Source organism: Papio anubis, chromosome 13 (assembly GCF_008728515.1).
Source record: "Papio anubis isolate 15944 chromosome 13, Panubis1.0, whole genome shotgun sequence".
In the NCBI taxonomy this organism is placed as follows: Eukaryota; Metazoa; Chordata; class Mammalia; order Primates; family Cercopithecidae; genus Papio; species Papio anubis.
Window position 1 is genome coordinate 87,534 of NC_044988.1, and position 15,833 is coordinate 103,366.

A 15,833-nucleotide genomic window follows, 5' to 3' on the forward strand; every position below is an offset into this window, starting at 1 on the left:
GCACCTCCAGTCAAGCTGGACGCTTGCTTTTCTAGCCTTTGGCAAAGGAAGCCAAGAGCAGCTCCTCTGCAGATTTGCTTTGAAGACTTAGAATGTGGCTTTCGGGTCGAGTATGGCCCTAACTGGGAAGCGAGGCTATGGAACCTCTAAGAGGGCTGTAAGGAAACAGCACTGGCGTGTGGGGTGCCGTCTCAATAGCAGAAAAAGGGTTGGGTGCAGTGGCTCAGCCTGTAATCCCAGCACTGTGGGAGGCCGAGGCAGGTGGATCACTTGAGGTCAGGAGTTTGAGACCAGCCTGGCCAACATGGTGAAACACCATCTCTATTAAAAATATAAAAATTAGCCAGGCATGGTGGTGCACGCCTGTAATCCCAGCTACTCCGGAGGCTGGGCCAGGAGAATCACTTGAACCTGGGAGGTAGAGGTTGCAGCCATTGCATTCTAGCCTGGGCGACAGAGCGAGACTCCATCTCAAAAAAAATATATATATATATTTTATATATATATATGATGTGTGTGTGTATATATATGATGTGTGTATATATATGTATTTCAGGAAAAATATATATATTTTTTCGTGATATATATCAGGAAAAGGCTCCCAGACCACACGTCTCTCCCTTCACGCTTTGAGAACCAGATGCCGGCCGAGCTACAAGAAGTGTAGAACTCAGAAGGGGTTCTGTGCGTCAGGGACCCTCCCCAGAGGCAGCCCTGGCTGGAGTGGGAAACACTGGCGTTGGGTCTGGTCAGTGGACAGAAGTAGATCCAGTGCTCAAGATCACAGTGTCCTGCTGGGAAAATGTGAAATGAATGGGGAGTGTTTGGAGGGGAAGAAACAGGATTCACACAGACACCAGTTTTCAGTTCCCAAGTGGAATTATATGGATAGATCCATTTTACATCGAGAGCCCAAGGAGGGCCACAGGTGTTACTTAGCGCCTGACAGAGCTTGCCACGATCTGGGACTCTGATCCACTAAGACCAGGGTTAGTGGAGGGAGAACCTGTTTCTGTAGAGAGTTTAGCGAGAAGCCTGCTTGCTTGGGACAAATTGCATTTCCTTAAACCCTGTTCTTGTAGTGAATAATTTTTCTTATGGTAACTAGACTGTAGAAACTATTAGGCTTTGTGAGTTGAGTCAAGTGCTGTGCTTTTATAGAAAAATCGCCACTGGGTAACAAGTAAACCTTCACGTGCGATTCAGATGGTTCCATCCGTGCTCGGGAGGCCAGGGGTCACGTGCAGGTACCACCATTCAGCCACTAGCTCCCCCATTTCGAGGAGGGCGCGAGCCGCCATGTTCAGGCTGCATGGTTACTCGGCTGCAATCCTGAACAAGGCTGAGGAATGATGGGCCAGGCCGGACTGGGACGACCTGTAGGAGAAGCCGTAGGAGTGGCCAGGCTGCCTGCACTCAGGTCCTCGCTCTGCCACGCGTCGGCTGGAAGCCTTGAGCCAATTACTTCACCTCTCCTCGTCCATTGTGTCATCTATAAAATGGCTTATTCAGAGTATCTGATTCATTGGGTTCTTGTGAAGATTAAACGAGTTATCTAATGTTATATGCATCAGCAGTTATTATTGTCATCATCATTATTATTTGACACAAAGCAACAGAGGCTTTTTTTTAGGGAGGGATAAGTTTATTTCTCCTCGATCCACTCAAACTGCATCTTGCCACCAGTGGCGTTTCGGAGACAGCATTTGGTCAGGGAGGGCCGGGCATTCCACAGCGTCTGACGGTGGACACAGCCGTGCGTTTTGTTTCCGCTGTCTAGGAATGTAAGGGACACGGCGGGTCGGGCGCTGCCGTGTGGGACACGGCGGGTCGGGCGCTGCCGTGTGGGACAACAGGTCCAGGCAGAGGCAGTTCTCCGGGACGCAGGCAGGGCAGGTGCTCACTGGGCAGAGTGCTGCTTAGACACCTCCAGGAACTCGAGCACGTCGTCGGGGGACCCCAAGATCACCGGCGCCCTCTGGTGAATGTCTGTGGGAACGACGTCCAGCACGGCCTCCTTCCCGGTGGTGGCCATTCCCCCGGCCTTCTCCATGACGTAGGCCATGGGGTTGCATTCGTACAGCAGTCGCAGCTGGAAGACAAGACCGGGAGCGGCCTCCTTGTGTCAGAAGGTATTGCATGAAAAAGAGACTCTTCTGCAGCAAAACGTGCAGAGCTGGTGGGAGTTTCCAAGGGAACGAATACTGTATTTTTCCTTCCTGTGAGGCTGTACGAGTTTCCTCCCACCCCAGGTTGCATCTGAGACAAAACATTAACCATGTGGTTAAATTCAACCATTCATCAAGCCAGTGCCAGGAACAGATTACCTGATGCACATGTGAGACAGACCACCTGCATACTGGACAGAACGACAGTTTGGCAGAAGTGATCATTACCTTCTCTTTATAGCATGGAAACGGGACTTAATGAGTGATTCTGTGTGTGTTGGATGGAGCTTCGCCTACTCTAAAAGCACTGAAAAAATCCACGGTGGTGTCTGGCCGCAGACATCTGGAGAGCAGACCGGCCCCTCCAAACACTGTGATATTGTTTGCAGCTCTGTGTGCATTCCGTTTACGATTCTCCCAAGGCTTTTGGGTTGGAATTCGGGGTATTATACGTCTTGGTATTGACTTTTAAATATTAACTTTTTTATCGTTTGCCTTTTCATGCCACCTGCCTACTGAGCGACGGCTTTCCGCAGGTGTTTCCCGACTTTATTTCCTCATAGGTGTCATGGCTAGTTTTGAAAAACCAAAAAAAAGGAGCCTCAGTATTTGTGTTCAGGAGCAATTCGGGGGGACTTTAGAGAAAAGTGCTGGAAAGCAGGCTAACCACACAGGTTGAGATGCCCGAGGCAGCTACGGCTGGATGATGGTTCCAGTAAATAGAAATGCCTTCATTCTGGATGCCACCTGCTACAAACAGACCCAAATACATCCAAATACACAGGTTTCCAACTAGTTTAAGGGGCCTGTTGTTCCTGTTCTCCTCTTGCATTAAAAAAAAAAAAAAAGGCAGCCATGCGTGGTGGTCCATGCCTGTAACCCCAGCACTTTGGGAGGCCGAGGCGGGTGGATCGCTTGAGGTCAGAAGTTCAGGACCAGCCTGGCCAACATGGTGAAACCCCATCTCTACTAAAAATATAAAAATTAGTCGGGCATGGTGGCAGGCACCTGTAATCTCAGCTACTCAGAACGCTGAGGCAGGACAATCACTTGAACCCAGGAGGCGGAAGTTGCAGTGGACCGAGATCACGCCACTGTACTCCAGCCTGGGTGACGAGTAAGACTCTGTCTAAAAAGCCATCTGTCCACTGGGAAAACATAGGAAGGACACAATACTTGGGAAGGAAGCACACTGTCACCCTGGCAGAAGGAAAGCAGGGCGGCTCTGAGTGAGCACGGAGAGCACAAGGAAAGCAGGAGGCTCTGAGTGAGCACAGAGAGCACAAGGAAAGCAGGAGGCTCTGAGTGAGCACAGAGAGCACAAGGAAAGCAGGAGGCTCTGAGTGCGCATGGGGAGCACAAGGAAAGCACAGTGGCTCTGAGTGAGCACAGGGAGCACAAGGAAAGCAGGAGGCTCTGAGTGAGCACGGGGAGCACAAGGAAAGCACAGTGGCTCTGAGTGAGCACGGGGAGCACAAGGAAAGCACAGTGGCTCTGAGTGAGCACGGGGAGTACAAGGAAAGCACAGTGGCTCTGAGTGCGCACGGGGAGCACAAGGAAAGCAGGGAGGCTCTGAGTGAGCACGGGGAGCACAGCCACCCCGCAGCCAGCTGGGAGCGCCGTGGGCTTGGACTAGTGAGTTGGTGGTGACGGCTCACCGGGAAGCTCTAGGCTTCCCCAGAGATTGTTTCCCTAAAAGGTATCATTTTCCCCGTAGCGGATGCTGACTCACTAGTGACCTGTTTCACACCTTTTACACCTTCTGCTGGGGATATATATTTGATCCACTGCCTTGGAAGTGAGGCTGGGTTTTTTCATTTCACTTTATGAATGGAATTCACTTTGCCTGAGCCAAGCCATGTATCCACTGGAAGCCCTTCAGTCCTCATCAGGACGAGGATTCATTCTCTTTTGCCATAGCACTGGAAGGGCTCTCAAGAGACTATTTTTATCTTTAGTTGATATCATCCGGCTTTACCTTTAATCCACAAAAGAATATGCCACAGACACATGTAGCAACGTAGCATGGAGCGTAACAGCTCGCAAAACTCTCTTCTTCCTAAACCAAATCGTGTGGGCTGCAAGTGCAATCTGCTCCTCGCTCCCACTCCAGAGGACACCCTTACCTTTCCGCTGGGGCTCTTCTTGTTAGCGGGGTACAGAAATATCCCTCCGTAGACCAGAGTGCGGTGAACATCGGCCACCATGGAGCCCACGTACCGGGCTCCATAGGGGGCTGAATTATCCTGCAAGTTAAGACCAGCAAGAATTAGGGCTGCAGCAAATAAGACAGAGAGTTTTGTGTCCCTGAGTTTCTTTGATTCCACATCCATTCACCAAGCACCTACCAGGTATGTACTTGGGGCTGTGCTAAAAAATGGATTAGAATCCTGTTTCCAATAAATGGAAAATGGAAAAATGGAGACACAGAAAATGGAAAAACGGAGACAGCGTCTCACCATCTCCCAGTAGGTCAGATTCCCACCGAAGCCCCAGCGAGGGTCTGGTTGGTTCTGGCTATGGGGCTGAGGCAGGCATTACAAAAACTGTGCCATTTAGTAACACCTCAAAGGCTGAGGAAGTTTGTTACCAAGCTAAGGAACTGGGCAGGGGTGGGAGGCAGCGTGTAATTTACAGGAGAGGAAACTGCACGAGCATCTTCTTAGCAATGTAGAGAGGGAAACGGGCCTGGAGGGGCCTGTGGGACTCGGGTGTGCCTGTGCGGAGGTTGGGGGCAGGAGAGGAATCCAGGGTAAGGTGAAAGGAGAGATGAGTAAGCTGGAGAGAGAGCCTGGAGCAGATCTGAGGATCCTTGAACGCCCTGCAAACACTTGAGCTTCATCTCTAGCAAACAGCAGCCACCAATGGCTTTTAAACAAAGAAAGAACAAAATCAGATATTCGACATAGAGCAAGCTCCACACACAGCCATTTCTTCTCTTCGTATTCACTAGCTTGTAACCTCTTTAGGGAGATGCCATGATGAGCTCTCGGTCTCGAGATGACGGACAGATGTGCCTCGGGCCGGCCTAGCGGGGGCAGATACCCCTTGGTGGGCATTTGAGGGGGGGAACCACATTTCATACCATCCGGGACCATGGACCCCAGAAGGGAAGCTGTTTGACTGCCCTGATTCATTCATTTGGTTAACTTTATTATCCTAATTTTCTTCTGCCGAGAGAAAGCAGCAAAGGCTGAAATGGAGACTGACTTTTGATGTCACAGGGTGAGAATTCCAGTCCCCAGTACTGAGGTGAGACCTTCGTCGTGGGCTCAGTGTAGACGGAAGCCCAGTCCACTCCATCCCTGCTTCCTTTCACCTTTAAGGTACGTCATCAACCAACATATTTCCACACCGCCCAGGAGCCCCAGGTGAGGTCCAAGGTCCTCGATCCCAAGGATCCCTGTCATCTCCGGGGGATGCCCCTGCCTCCACAACGGCCCCGGTGCCACATGCCCAGACCCTGCCCCACCCTCCCCGGCCCTCACTTACTGGGGGGAACTTCTTCCTCTGGATGTACTCAGTGACAGCAGGGTCAAAGTCCTTGGCGTAGCCCTCGTTAAGGCTGTAGATTTTACCTTTCTTTTTGATCTTCACATCTTTGTCCACCAAAATGAACTCCCCGATGGCCTTTTGAGACAAGGAAGGAATGGTGGAGAGATGACGAGCACATCGCATCCCCCAGGCCTGGATGAGGCGAGCGATGGGCTGGGCTATGCTGGACTACGCTGGGCTGGGGTCGTGGCCCACGGGCACCGCTCATCCTGGGACCCCACAACACCTGCCAGACTCTCCGGGAGCTGTGAATGGGGCACAGGAGGCAAGAGGATGCTGCAGAAGCCGTCAGGGTGATAACGGAGACTTTCAACTTTGTTTGCAAATGATTTCAGTAAAACAAGAAACCACACAAAGAGGGAAAGCAGACTGCTAAAGCCTGCAAGAAAGTAAGAATCGTGTGTCCAAAGCAATATAAGATGTGTATGGCTTTACCAAACAGAAAAAAAGCACTGGTTCAGGTGGGAGGTGGGCTCTCGGGAGAGACGGCAACTGCGGGATCAGTCCCTGGGTAACACCCAAGTGCTCAGCGCTGTTCTTGCTTTACATTTCTACCCTGATGGGAGTTCTCCTTTCTGGGCACTGTTACAGAACACAGCGGAACCCTGAGTTTGGAGCCGGGCATACGTGACTTCCGATGCCTTTGCTCACTGGCGTGCGAGGTTGTTCTCAGACCGCCTCCTCCCACGCAGCCCAGGGTTAAGCTTATGCCTTTAAGCTTTAGGCTCTTCAGAGGAGATCTGAATTTGGGGGGAAGTGTTGCAGAAGTCCTATTGCTCCAGATTGAGGATTTTTATGGGTTCCTGTGTGTTTTTGGCAAGAGGGTGACAGAGGCTCTACCCGTTTAGAACGGGCTTGACATTGACACAAGGGTTGAAAAAGAAAAAAGGCCACCAACACCTCTCTGCCTAGCCATTTATTCCCACAGCCGAAACTGGTTCCTACCCACATGCAGTACGTGGAAACCAGACAGACAGGGAGGGAGGGAGGGGAGAATTCACAGTGGTCACTGAAAGGAGTCATTGGAAGTGATTCTTCTTTCTTACTTTTATGCCTTTTTTAATATTTTCAAAATTTTTGGCCACGAATATACCGGAATATTCTTTTATCATTGGTAGAAAAATAAATAAATGTCTTTCAAAAAACTGGATAGAAAAGAAAGCCATCTCACAACAGATGCTGGGTGCAGCGTGCAGGGCCCAGCCAGACTGTCCACGGTGCAAAGGAGGGAAGTCTGTGTATGGAGACGAAGCATAAAAGCTCCCAAAGTTAAAGCCACTAGAAACCCAGGTACAGCTGTGGCAGTGGTTTCAGCAGAAACCATCAGCCGGGCTTTGCAGCCTAAGCAAAGAGGAAGCACTTAGCATCTCCCTGGTGGGAGGCTCAGCCCCGTCAGGCACAGCAGGCAGAAGGGCTAGAATCAAATCCCAGCAGGTCTGCATTGCGCTTCCAGACATTCAGGACTGAGGAGTGCAAAAGACTGTCAAACACACAGAAACTTCCCTACAGAGATGCTGGCCTGCAATCTGGAAACAAGAAGAGATTTAATGTTTTCTCTGCTTCCACCAACTCAAAGGTAACAAGAGAAGGCAGTGAAGAATGGGAAGCAGAGCCAGGGCCTGGCAAGTCACAGCCAGCAAACATCAGTGGGGCCCGAAATTGCATCCTGGGCTCAGGGGGAACTTTGCTCTGGTTCTGCCACTAACCCCCCCACCCCACCCCTACCCAGGACACCACATTCGGAGACTTGAACTAGTGCTATTACCCTACCCTCGTTTATTTGTTAAGTGCCCATGCTGCCAAGGAGGTGAAAGGCCACTTTCCCGACAGCCTGGGACAAAGGCAGCCGGTGTTGAGTTAGCCCTTCCCGCCACACAGACCCGGCCTCACCTCCAGCAGCCTGTCTCCCACAGAGGGTTCCCGCTCCCTGTCTGTTCCTGGGGTTCAGTTTGCCAGCAGAAAGCACTTTATACACAGTTCACTAATATCATAGGAGGATATCTCCAAAAGTTAAAAACGCTGGCCAGGCATAGTGGCTCACACCTGTAATCCCAGCACTTTGGGAGGCTGAGGTGGGTGGATCACCTGAGGTTAGGAGTTCGAGACCAGCCTGACCAACATGGCAAAACCCCGTCTCTACTAAGAATACAAGTGTCTTGGCGGGCACCTGTAGTCCCAGCTACTCAGGAGGCTGAGGCAGGAGAATCGCTTGAACCCAGGAGGCGGAGCTTGCAGTGAACTGAGATCGCACCACTGCACTCCAGCCTGGGCAACAGGGCAAGACTCCGTATAAAAAAAAAAAAAGAAAGAAAGAAAGAAAGACTGCACCAGTTAACTGAAGGTTTGTGTAAATGTACACAAATAAATGTGGAAGCTATTTTTGAAGAAACAATGCCGTCCACTGCTTCAGTTGGCACGCCCATTCATCTCAGGAAAACAGCCTTTTGGTGACTAAAGTAGAAAAGCTAGAAATGGAATGTCTACAGCCCCATCCGGTCCATAAATGCATTTTAGTTGGCAGCATAGTGTTGCACACATGTAGAAACATTATGGTTTTTACAATCCAGTGTTTCTTGAACCATTAGAAGCCTTGGCAAGGCGGGCCCCCTCTTCCCAATTGGAATTGCTGGAAATCTTCAGTTCACCCCGGTTCCACCCTTGCCCCCCGGCCCTCCTTCCCCAGCACACTTCATCATCCCTGTGGCCTGCAGGGACTCGAGGCATTTGGGTCATTTGAGTAACAGCTGCTCTGAGGAATTCACATTGGAACGAAGACCCCTCTTCTGCTCTGAGATGCCACTTCTCACCTCCACAGTCTGCTCGGGAGGCACACACTGTCCTTATTCCGAGCCTTTTTCGGATTTTTTGAGATTTGTACCCGGAATGGTGATTTTCGACGCCGATGATTGCTTTACGATTTCGGGATAGATTTATTTTTCGATATTCTTTGATCTTTGATAGATTTGATTTTCGATATTATGATTTCGATATTATGATGATGATTGCTTTGCTGATTTCGATAGACGTTATTTTCGGCATTTTGTGATTCTTTCGATAGACGATTTTCTCGATGATTGCTTTAAGCGACGATGATGATTTTTCGAGATTAGAGATCTCTCGATATATGATTTATGATTGCTTTGTTTATCTTTCGATATATGACTTCGACGGCTTTACGATTCAGATCGCCGCCCACCTCCACACATCGCCCCACATCCCCCTCTGACCGCCACCTCTCCATCGCTACTCAAGAGACATCCCCACGCCACTCCCTCCACATACCCCCTGCACATCCCCTCTATCACACTCCACACCACACCCCTGTAGCTTCATCCCCTACTGCCACACTCTCCATCAGCCCCACCCCCACGCATAGCATTCAGTTGCTCGTGACCACCAGCCAAGCCCCCCCAGCCTCCTGTGAGGCTCTCACCTGGTCCAGCATGAGCAGTTGACCCCATTGTGTCCATGGCAGGTCTGCATGAGCACTAAGCCAGAGCAGTCACACCAGGGTTCAAGCCTGGCTGCAGAGCATCCTTTTTCGGGAAGGCTCACTGTGTTGATTTCTAGAGCAAGAAAGAAATCAAAGAATGTTTTGTTTTGTTTTGTGATTCTTTTACAGTTCAACCATCAGCAGGAGGCATTCTCAAGGTGCTCTTCTGATGAAGAAATTTCCCCGAAAGGCCTTGCTCTACACGCCAGCAATATCCTGATTAGATGACCACGCAGCCTCCTCCCCCCAGAACCCAGACTTCCTGCATCTGATCCCTCTTCCATCAGGGCTACTTCCTCCAGTCTTTCTAATGTGATATTCCCTCATCTCTCCACTATCAGTTCCAAAAGAGCATGGCTCCTTTTGCCAGCTCGCGACTAATGTAATCTTATTACGGCATCCACCCTTTCACCTGCCAACTCCATCTTCATTTAAACAATTGACTAGCTGCAGGGCAGCCAGTCTCAGAGGAAATCGGTTTCAGGAGTTTTGCTGTTGCAGCTCCATACCCTGGTCTATGTCACTCACACGTCAGGGAAATTCCTAGAAATGCAGGGACTCAGAATCTCTCCCCAGAGTCAGCCATGGGTAGAGCAGCAGATGTCCAATGTGTTAACCGTGATGCACAGAAGAAGCACATTTTACATCACAAAACCAGTGCCCGCCCCCGCCTGGCCACACACCAAAGTTACTAAAATAATACCTACTCTTAGAACGTGACATGTGCTGTAATCCATTTTTCATTAAAAACACAGCCGACTGGTCATGTATCCAGAGTTTTTCTAACACTAGGGGAAGGGAGCTCCTTAAGGACACAGCTCTAACCACTGATTTCTTACTATTAATGATTTTCTTCTTTTCTTTGACATGGAGTCTCACTCTGTCACCCAGGCTGGAGTGTAGTGGCTCGATCTGGCTCTCACTGCAAGCTCCGGCCCTGGTTCACATACCCATTCTCCCACCTCAGCTCCTGAGTAGCTGGGACTACAGGCGCTCAGCCACCACGCCCCAGCTAATTTTTTGTATTTTAGTAGAGACGGGGTTTCACTGTGTTAGCCAGGATGGTCTCTGATCTCTCTGACTCCTCGATCCGGGCCTCGCCACTGCCTCCCAAAGTGTTGGGATTATAGGGCGTGAGCCACCGCCTCGGCCCCGCTTTCTGTCTTTTAATAAAGTCACTTCCTGGTTTATTGAGAAGAGTCGAGACTTATTGTTGAGAATTTGTCATTCATAATCTGCTGCTGCTGTAAGCTGGCTTGATTTTTTTTTTTTAGTTACACAGCCAATGCCTCTCACCTCCCAGGTGTGTGTGTGTGTGTGTGTGTTTTCCCTAAAAGAGTATTATTTATGGGGACTGAGATGAGAATGTCGGCTTAGCAAACATCAATACTGCTTTAGTTGTGGTTAACACATTAACCAGAGGTCTTCCTCTGCAAGGAAAAATTTCAAGGCAAACCCCGCTATTCTTCTGTGGATTTGATACTTTGCAAGGATATATATACTTTTTTTGGAGACGGAGTCTGGAGCAGTTGTTCAGGCTGGAGTGCAGTGGCACGATCCTCGGCTCACTGAAATCTCTATCTCCAGGGAAATTCAAGCAATTCTCCTGTCCCTGAGAGTTGGGATTCATGCCACATTCGGCCGGGCATTTTTTAGAGTTTTAGAGATTTGGTTACTTCAAGGCTAGGATGTGTCTCACCCTCCTGACCTTGTGATCCACCCACCCACCTCCCAAAGTGTTGGGGATTACAGGCGCGAGCCACCGCCTAAGCCTAAAATTTTTTTTAAACAAAACATGGCTCACGGCCTGTGTAATCCCAGCACTTTTGGGAGGCCGAGACAGGTGGATCAGGAGGTCAGGAGAGATCGAGACCATCCTGGCTAACACGGGTGAAACCCCGCCTCTACTAAAATACAAAAAGTAGCTGGCTGTATGGTGCCTGTAGTCCCAGCTACACGTGGGAGGCTGAGAAGAATGGCGTGGAACTCGAGTATGAGCTTGCAGTGAGCCAAGATCAGACACTGCACTCCAGCCTGGGCGACAGAGCGAGACTCTGTCTCAAAAAAAATAAATAAATAAAATAAAAATAAAAAATAAATTAAAAAAACAAAACAAGAGCTAAAGCTAAGAGGATGTACCTTGGATTTTATCATGTTTCCTGCTGGGTGGATGGGTTTTCATTCTAATTTTCACTTATCTGTATAATTGAGCACCTCTCCCTCTCCTCCCTCTCCTCCCTCCCCTCCCCTCCCCTCCCCTCTCTCTTAGAAAAAGCAGCTCTGGAGGAGGGATGACTGCCCGAGTCAGGTGTTAGGAGACCCGGGGCAGGGCTGGGTTCTCGTCCTGTCCAGTGTGCTTTCTACGACTCAGAGCAAGGCTCAGGAAACTTTTGCTACAGACAGACAGATAGTAAATGTTTTCAGTTTTATGGGCCATACAGTCTCTATCATAACTACACAACTTTGACAGCGTAGCGGAGAATCAGCCAACGGCAGCAACGTGAACAAATGAATGTGACCAAATGCCAATTACAGCTTCATTTGTGGAGAGTAAACCTTAAAATGGATCATGAAACATTGTTCTTTAGTTTTTTTCAACTATTTAAAAATGCAAAATGGTTATTCTTTGTTCACAGGCTGTACACATTAGGCCATAGGCTGGACTCAGCCCGGGACCATTGACTGGGGGACTTAAAGGACACTTTTGACCTAAATAATCTCTATGGTTGTCACACGCTCTCAACTCTCAGTTCACATCATGTCATCACTATACTCACCCTCTACTGCCTCCTTTTTTAAAATCTCATTTTCTATCCTAAAAAGTAAGATATAGTAAAAAGAGTGAAATATCCTTCTCTTCCCACCCATATTTTACCCTATATTTTCTTTCAACAACCTAGTGGGTCTTCGTCATGCAATTACTGCTGAAAAGCTCAGAACTTGAGACAGAAGCTACTTCAGCCTCACGGAGTCTCATGAGCTCCACTCTGGCTGCTCTGCCACAGGGAAATAGAACTGAATGCTCCATCTTAACTTTTGTCCCCAAACCAAGTGCTGAAGATATCATGTTTTACCTTTCTATAGATGCCAAAAATGGTTCCAATGGACACAAGGCAATCGATGTTGGAAGATCCATCAAGGGGATCAAAACAGACCACATATTTACCCTGAGCACAGAAAAAAGAAACACAACCTTAAAATGTTGTAGCAAGATACACTAAGGAGTATACATTAGGGAGTAAGAGTGGGAATTCAGAGGAAAGTTCAAAAAATGTGGGTCTTATTTATTTAGACTCTGTCATGGAAGGTATGAAATGGCATAGAGAACGCACGGATACACACACACACGACCATTAAACAGAGAAAACACCACTTAGGAGGTGCGGATGAAGGGAATGGAATACAGATAAGTCATGATTTCCCACATTGTTGATACAGTCAAATCATAACTTTGCATTGAGTTTCCTGGCAGCCAAAGGGAAAAGAAAAGCAAGGTTAGTCACTCATTTTCCTTTATTCGTAAAGGAAAAAGCAATTCCTGAGGTGAAGCAGAGACTTCACTAGAGTTGAGACCTGTAAGAAACTTCTCGTGGAGGTCTTACAGATGCCCCTTGAGGTTGGGATGCATAGAGTTTTCAAAAATATCCTGGCTGGGCACGGTGGCCCATGCCTAATCCTAGCACTTTGGGAGGCTAAGACGGGAGGATTACTTGAGCCCAGGAGTTTGAGATCAGCCTGGACAACATAGACTCCTTCTGTTAAAAAAAAAAAAAAAAAAAAAAAAGTTCAATTAGCTGGGCATGATGCTGAACATCTGTAGTCCCAGCTACTCAGGAGGCTGAGGCAGGAGGTATCACGAGAGCCCAGGAGTTGGAGGCGGCAGTGAGCCACAACTGTGCACTCCAGTCTAGTGACAGAGTGAGGCCCTGTCTCTAAAAACAAAACTAAACAAAACAAATTTCTAGTGTAATTCCCAAAGGAGATAACTGGCAGTGGTAGTGGGACTACTGCAGATTCCTGCTTTGAGAGGGATTTTCAGTGGTGTGCAGGAGCTGGCTGGTATCAGCTCTCAGGAGCTAACCGTGCACATCTCTTCCCAGCTCTGCCTTCAGTGACGTCACATTGGTAGCTTAAAATTGACGATGGGAGAGTATTCACACCATTGACAGAGGCAAGGGGACGTATCAGAGACTTGTTTGCTTTGAGACGCAGTTTACCAGCACACCACTGGGAGTTTTCCATCTCCAAATTAGCCACTTTCCAGTGTGGTTTTTAAATGTCTGTAGCAGATTCACATGATTCCCTGCCCTCTTGCTCTTCACAGACCTCTCTCACTAACGCAGGAGGAACTGGAACCGGAACACAGGAACCTGCCTGTCACGAATTGTCACGAAGGCCCGTGGTAGACAGAGCAGCCCAGCGTGAGTGATGGAGAATATTAAACAACAAATCTAAGCTATATGCCTGACGCTGCCAAAGACCTTGAAAGGCCCAGCTGAGAAAAACATGAACTTCAAGTCTAGCATGTAGGGCTATTTTAGGAAAAACAACCTCATCACATGTGGCTCCTGCCCTCTTAACAGGGTGAGGACAGGCAGCCTCTTCATTTTCTCACTGCTTTTTCCTAATTCTACTCCTTCATGTTCCCAGTTCCTCTCAAGCTGAGAAAGATAGTAAGCCCATATAACTGTGCATCGAATCTCAGAAGTTTTGTTTTTTAATTACAATTGTTGTTTTGTAAAAGCTGGGAATACTCTTTCATTTAACAATCTTTTTCAACAGTCATTTGTTGTCAAGGCCCTCCAATGTGCCAGGCATTGCACTAGACACTGGGACACAGAGACAAATAAGATTCATTTTCTGCTCTCAAAAAGCAGAGACAAGGCCAGGTGCGGTGGCTCACACCTGTAATCCCAGCACTTTGGGAGGCCGAGGTGAGGTCAGGAGTTCAAGACCAGCCTGGCCAACATGGTGAAACCACGTCTCTACTAAAAATACAAAAATTAGCCGGGTGCGGTGGCGGGAACCTGTAATCCCAGCTACTCAGGAGGCTGAGGCAGGAGAATCACTTAAACCTGGGAGGCAGAGGTTGCAGTGAGCTGAGATCACGCCACTGTACTCCAGCCTGGGCAACAAGAGCAAAACACTGTCTCAAAAAAAAAAAAAGAAGAAGAAGAAGCTGAGACCGACCACCAGGGACTCCAATGCACGCATCAGGGGTGGAAGTTTCCAGCAGTCCAGGCCACCAGGAGGGTCAGTGTGACGGTCAGGAATCTGGCGGATGGGGATGTAGTAAAAGAGATGGCCGACAGAAGCCAGGGTTTGAAGAGCATTAAACATGGCAATAAAAAGTTAGAAATGGAGATGAGTTCATGGGAGTCCACTGGAGAGAGGGCAGCGTGAGCCACAGCACTTATCTGCACAGTGGCGCAGGGAGGGTTCAAGAGATGGCAGCAATGAGGTGGAAGCTGTGGAAAGACTGCAGGGGGGATCTAGAGGGACTCCCAGAACCCAACTCCGCTAAACAAGTGGAGTCAGTTACGAAGCTGGGAAGAAAACCAGCTGCCTTAAAACCCTCAACGGTGGAAGTACGGACCCACCCTTTTCTCTGGTTCCACTATGATGGCGTGTTTATCTTCTTCTGACACGAGAACACACGTAGCAAAGGATGACTTTAACATGTTCATAACCAGGTCGTTGGAGAGGACATCCAGCTTCTTAACTTGATCACCCGTCACGTTGGTAGAACCAGCAATGCCATAGCTTCAGGGAACAAAAGCCACAAAAAAATAAGCCATGACCACCAGAGTATGTAGATGTGTCCATAAACCCACCAAAAGTGAGTGTTCGGTAAGATTTAGAAGAAAGGGTTCATGTCCTTTGCAGGGACATGGATGAAGCTGGAAACCGTCATTCTCAGCAAAGTAACACAGGAACAGAAAACCAAACACTGCCTGTTCTCACTCATAAGCGGGAGGTGAACAACGAGAGCACACAGACACAGGGAGGGGAACATCACACACCGGGGCCTGTCAGGCAGTTGGGGACTAGGGGAGGGAGAGCATTAGGAGAAATACCTAATGTAGATGACGGGTTGATCGGTGCAGGAAACCACGTGGCACGTGTACACCTGTGTAACAGACCTGCACATTCTGCACATGTATCCCAGAACTTAAAGTATAATAAAAATTTTAAAAAGATTTAGAAGAAAGGAAGGAGGACGCACAGCTTGGGAGAACGAGGCAGGAAGGGCGGTGGTGCCTCTGGACAGACCCTAGAGAGGAGGAGATGCCACCACCCGCCTCTTCACCTCGGACCGGTCATGGTGCCCTGCACGCTTTTGTGGTTAAATCGGTGTTTCTTAACTTTGTTTTCATTGTGGTTCCCCTAGGGAGCTTTTCAGAACATTTTTTCCTCAACCATACTCCCCCAAGAACATTTTTAATACTGCAGATACGTGGGTATCTGTTTATTGCAGTACGTGTGTCCGCGCTTTTTACATAAAACGTTTGGGGGGTTTTCGGTTCTGCCCAGAAAGAACCAGTGTTGGCCCAAACACACGGGTTAAACAACTCAATACCGAGACCCAGCAAGCCTGGGTCGGGGGGAGCCTGAGT

General features: G+C 48.8%; 1 protein-coding gene across 1 annotated transcript in view; it reads right to left on the minus strand.

Moving 5' to 3' along the window:
* Nucleotides 1–865: 865 nt before the first annotated feature.
* Nucleotides 866–15,833, minus strand: part of LOC101016387 (fructose-1,6-bisphosphatase 1) — a 32,630-nt gene continuing 17,662 nt past the window's right edge. The window contains exons 2-7 of the mRNA XM_031654877.1: nucleotides 14,817–14,979; nucleotides 12,247–12,383; nucleotides 9,157–9,211; nucleotides 5,661–5,798; nucleotides 4,295–4,414; nucleotides 866–2,092 (exon numbers count right to left, since the gene is read on the minus strand). Coding sequence (XP_031510737.1) covers nucleotides 1,901–2,092; nucleotides 4,295–4,414; nucleotides 5,661–5,798; nucleotides 9,157–9,211; nucleotides 12,247–12,383; nucleotides 14,817–14,979 — 805 coding nt within the window. The 3' untranslated portion in view covers nucleotides 866–1,900. The remainder of the gene's footprint in view (nucleotides 2,093–4,294; nucleotides 4,415–5,660; nucleotides 5,799–9,156; nucleotides 9,212–12,246; nucleotides 12,384–14,816; nucleotides 14,980–15,833) is intronic.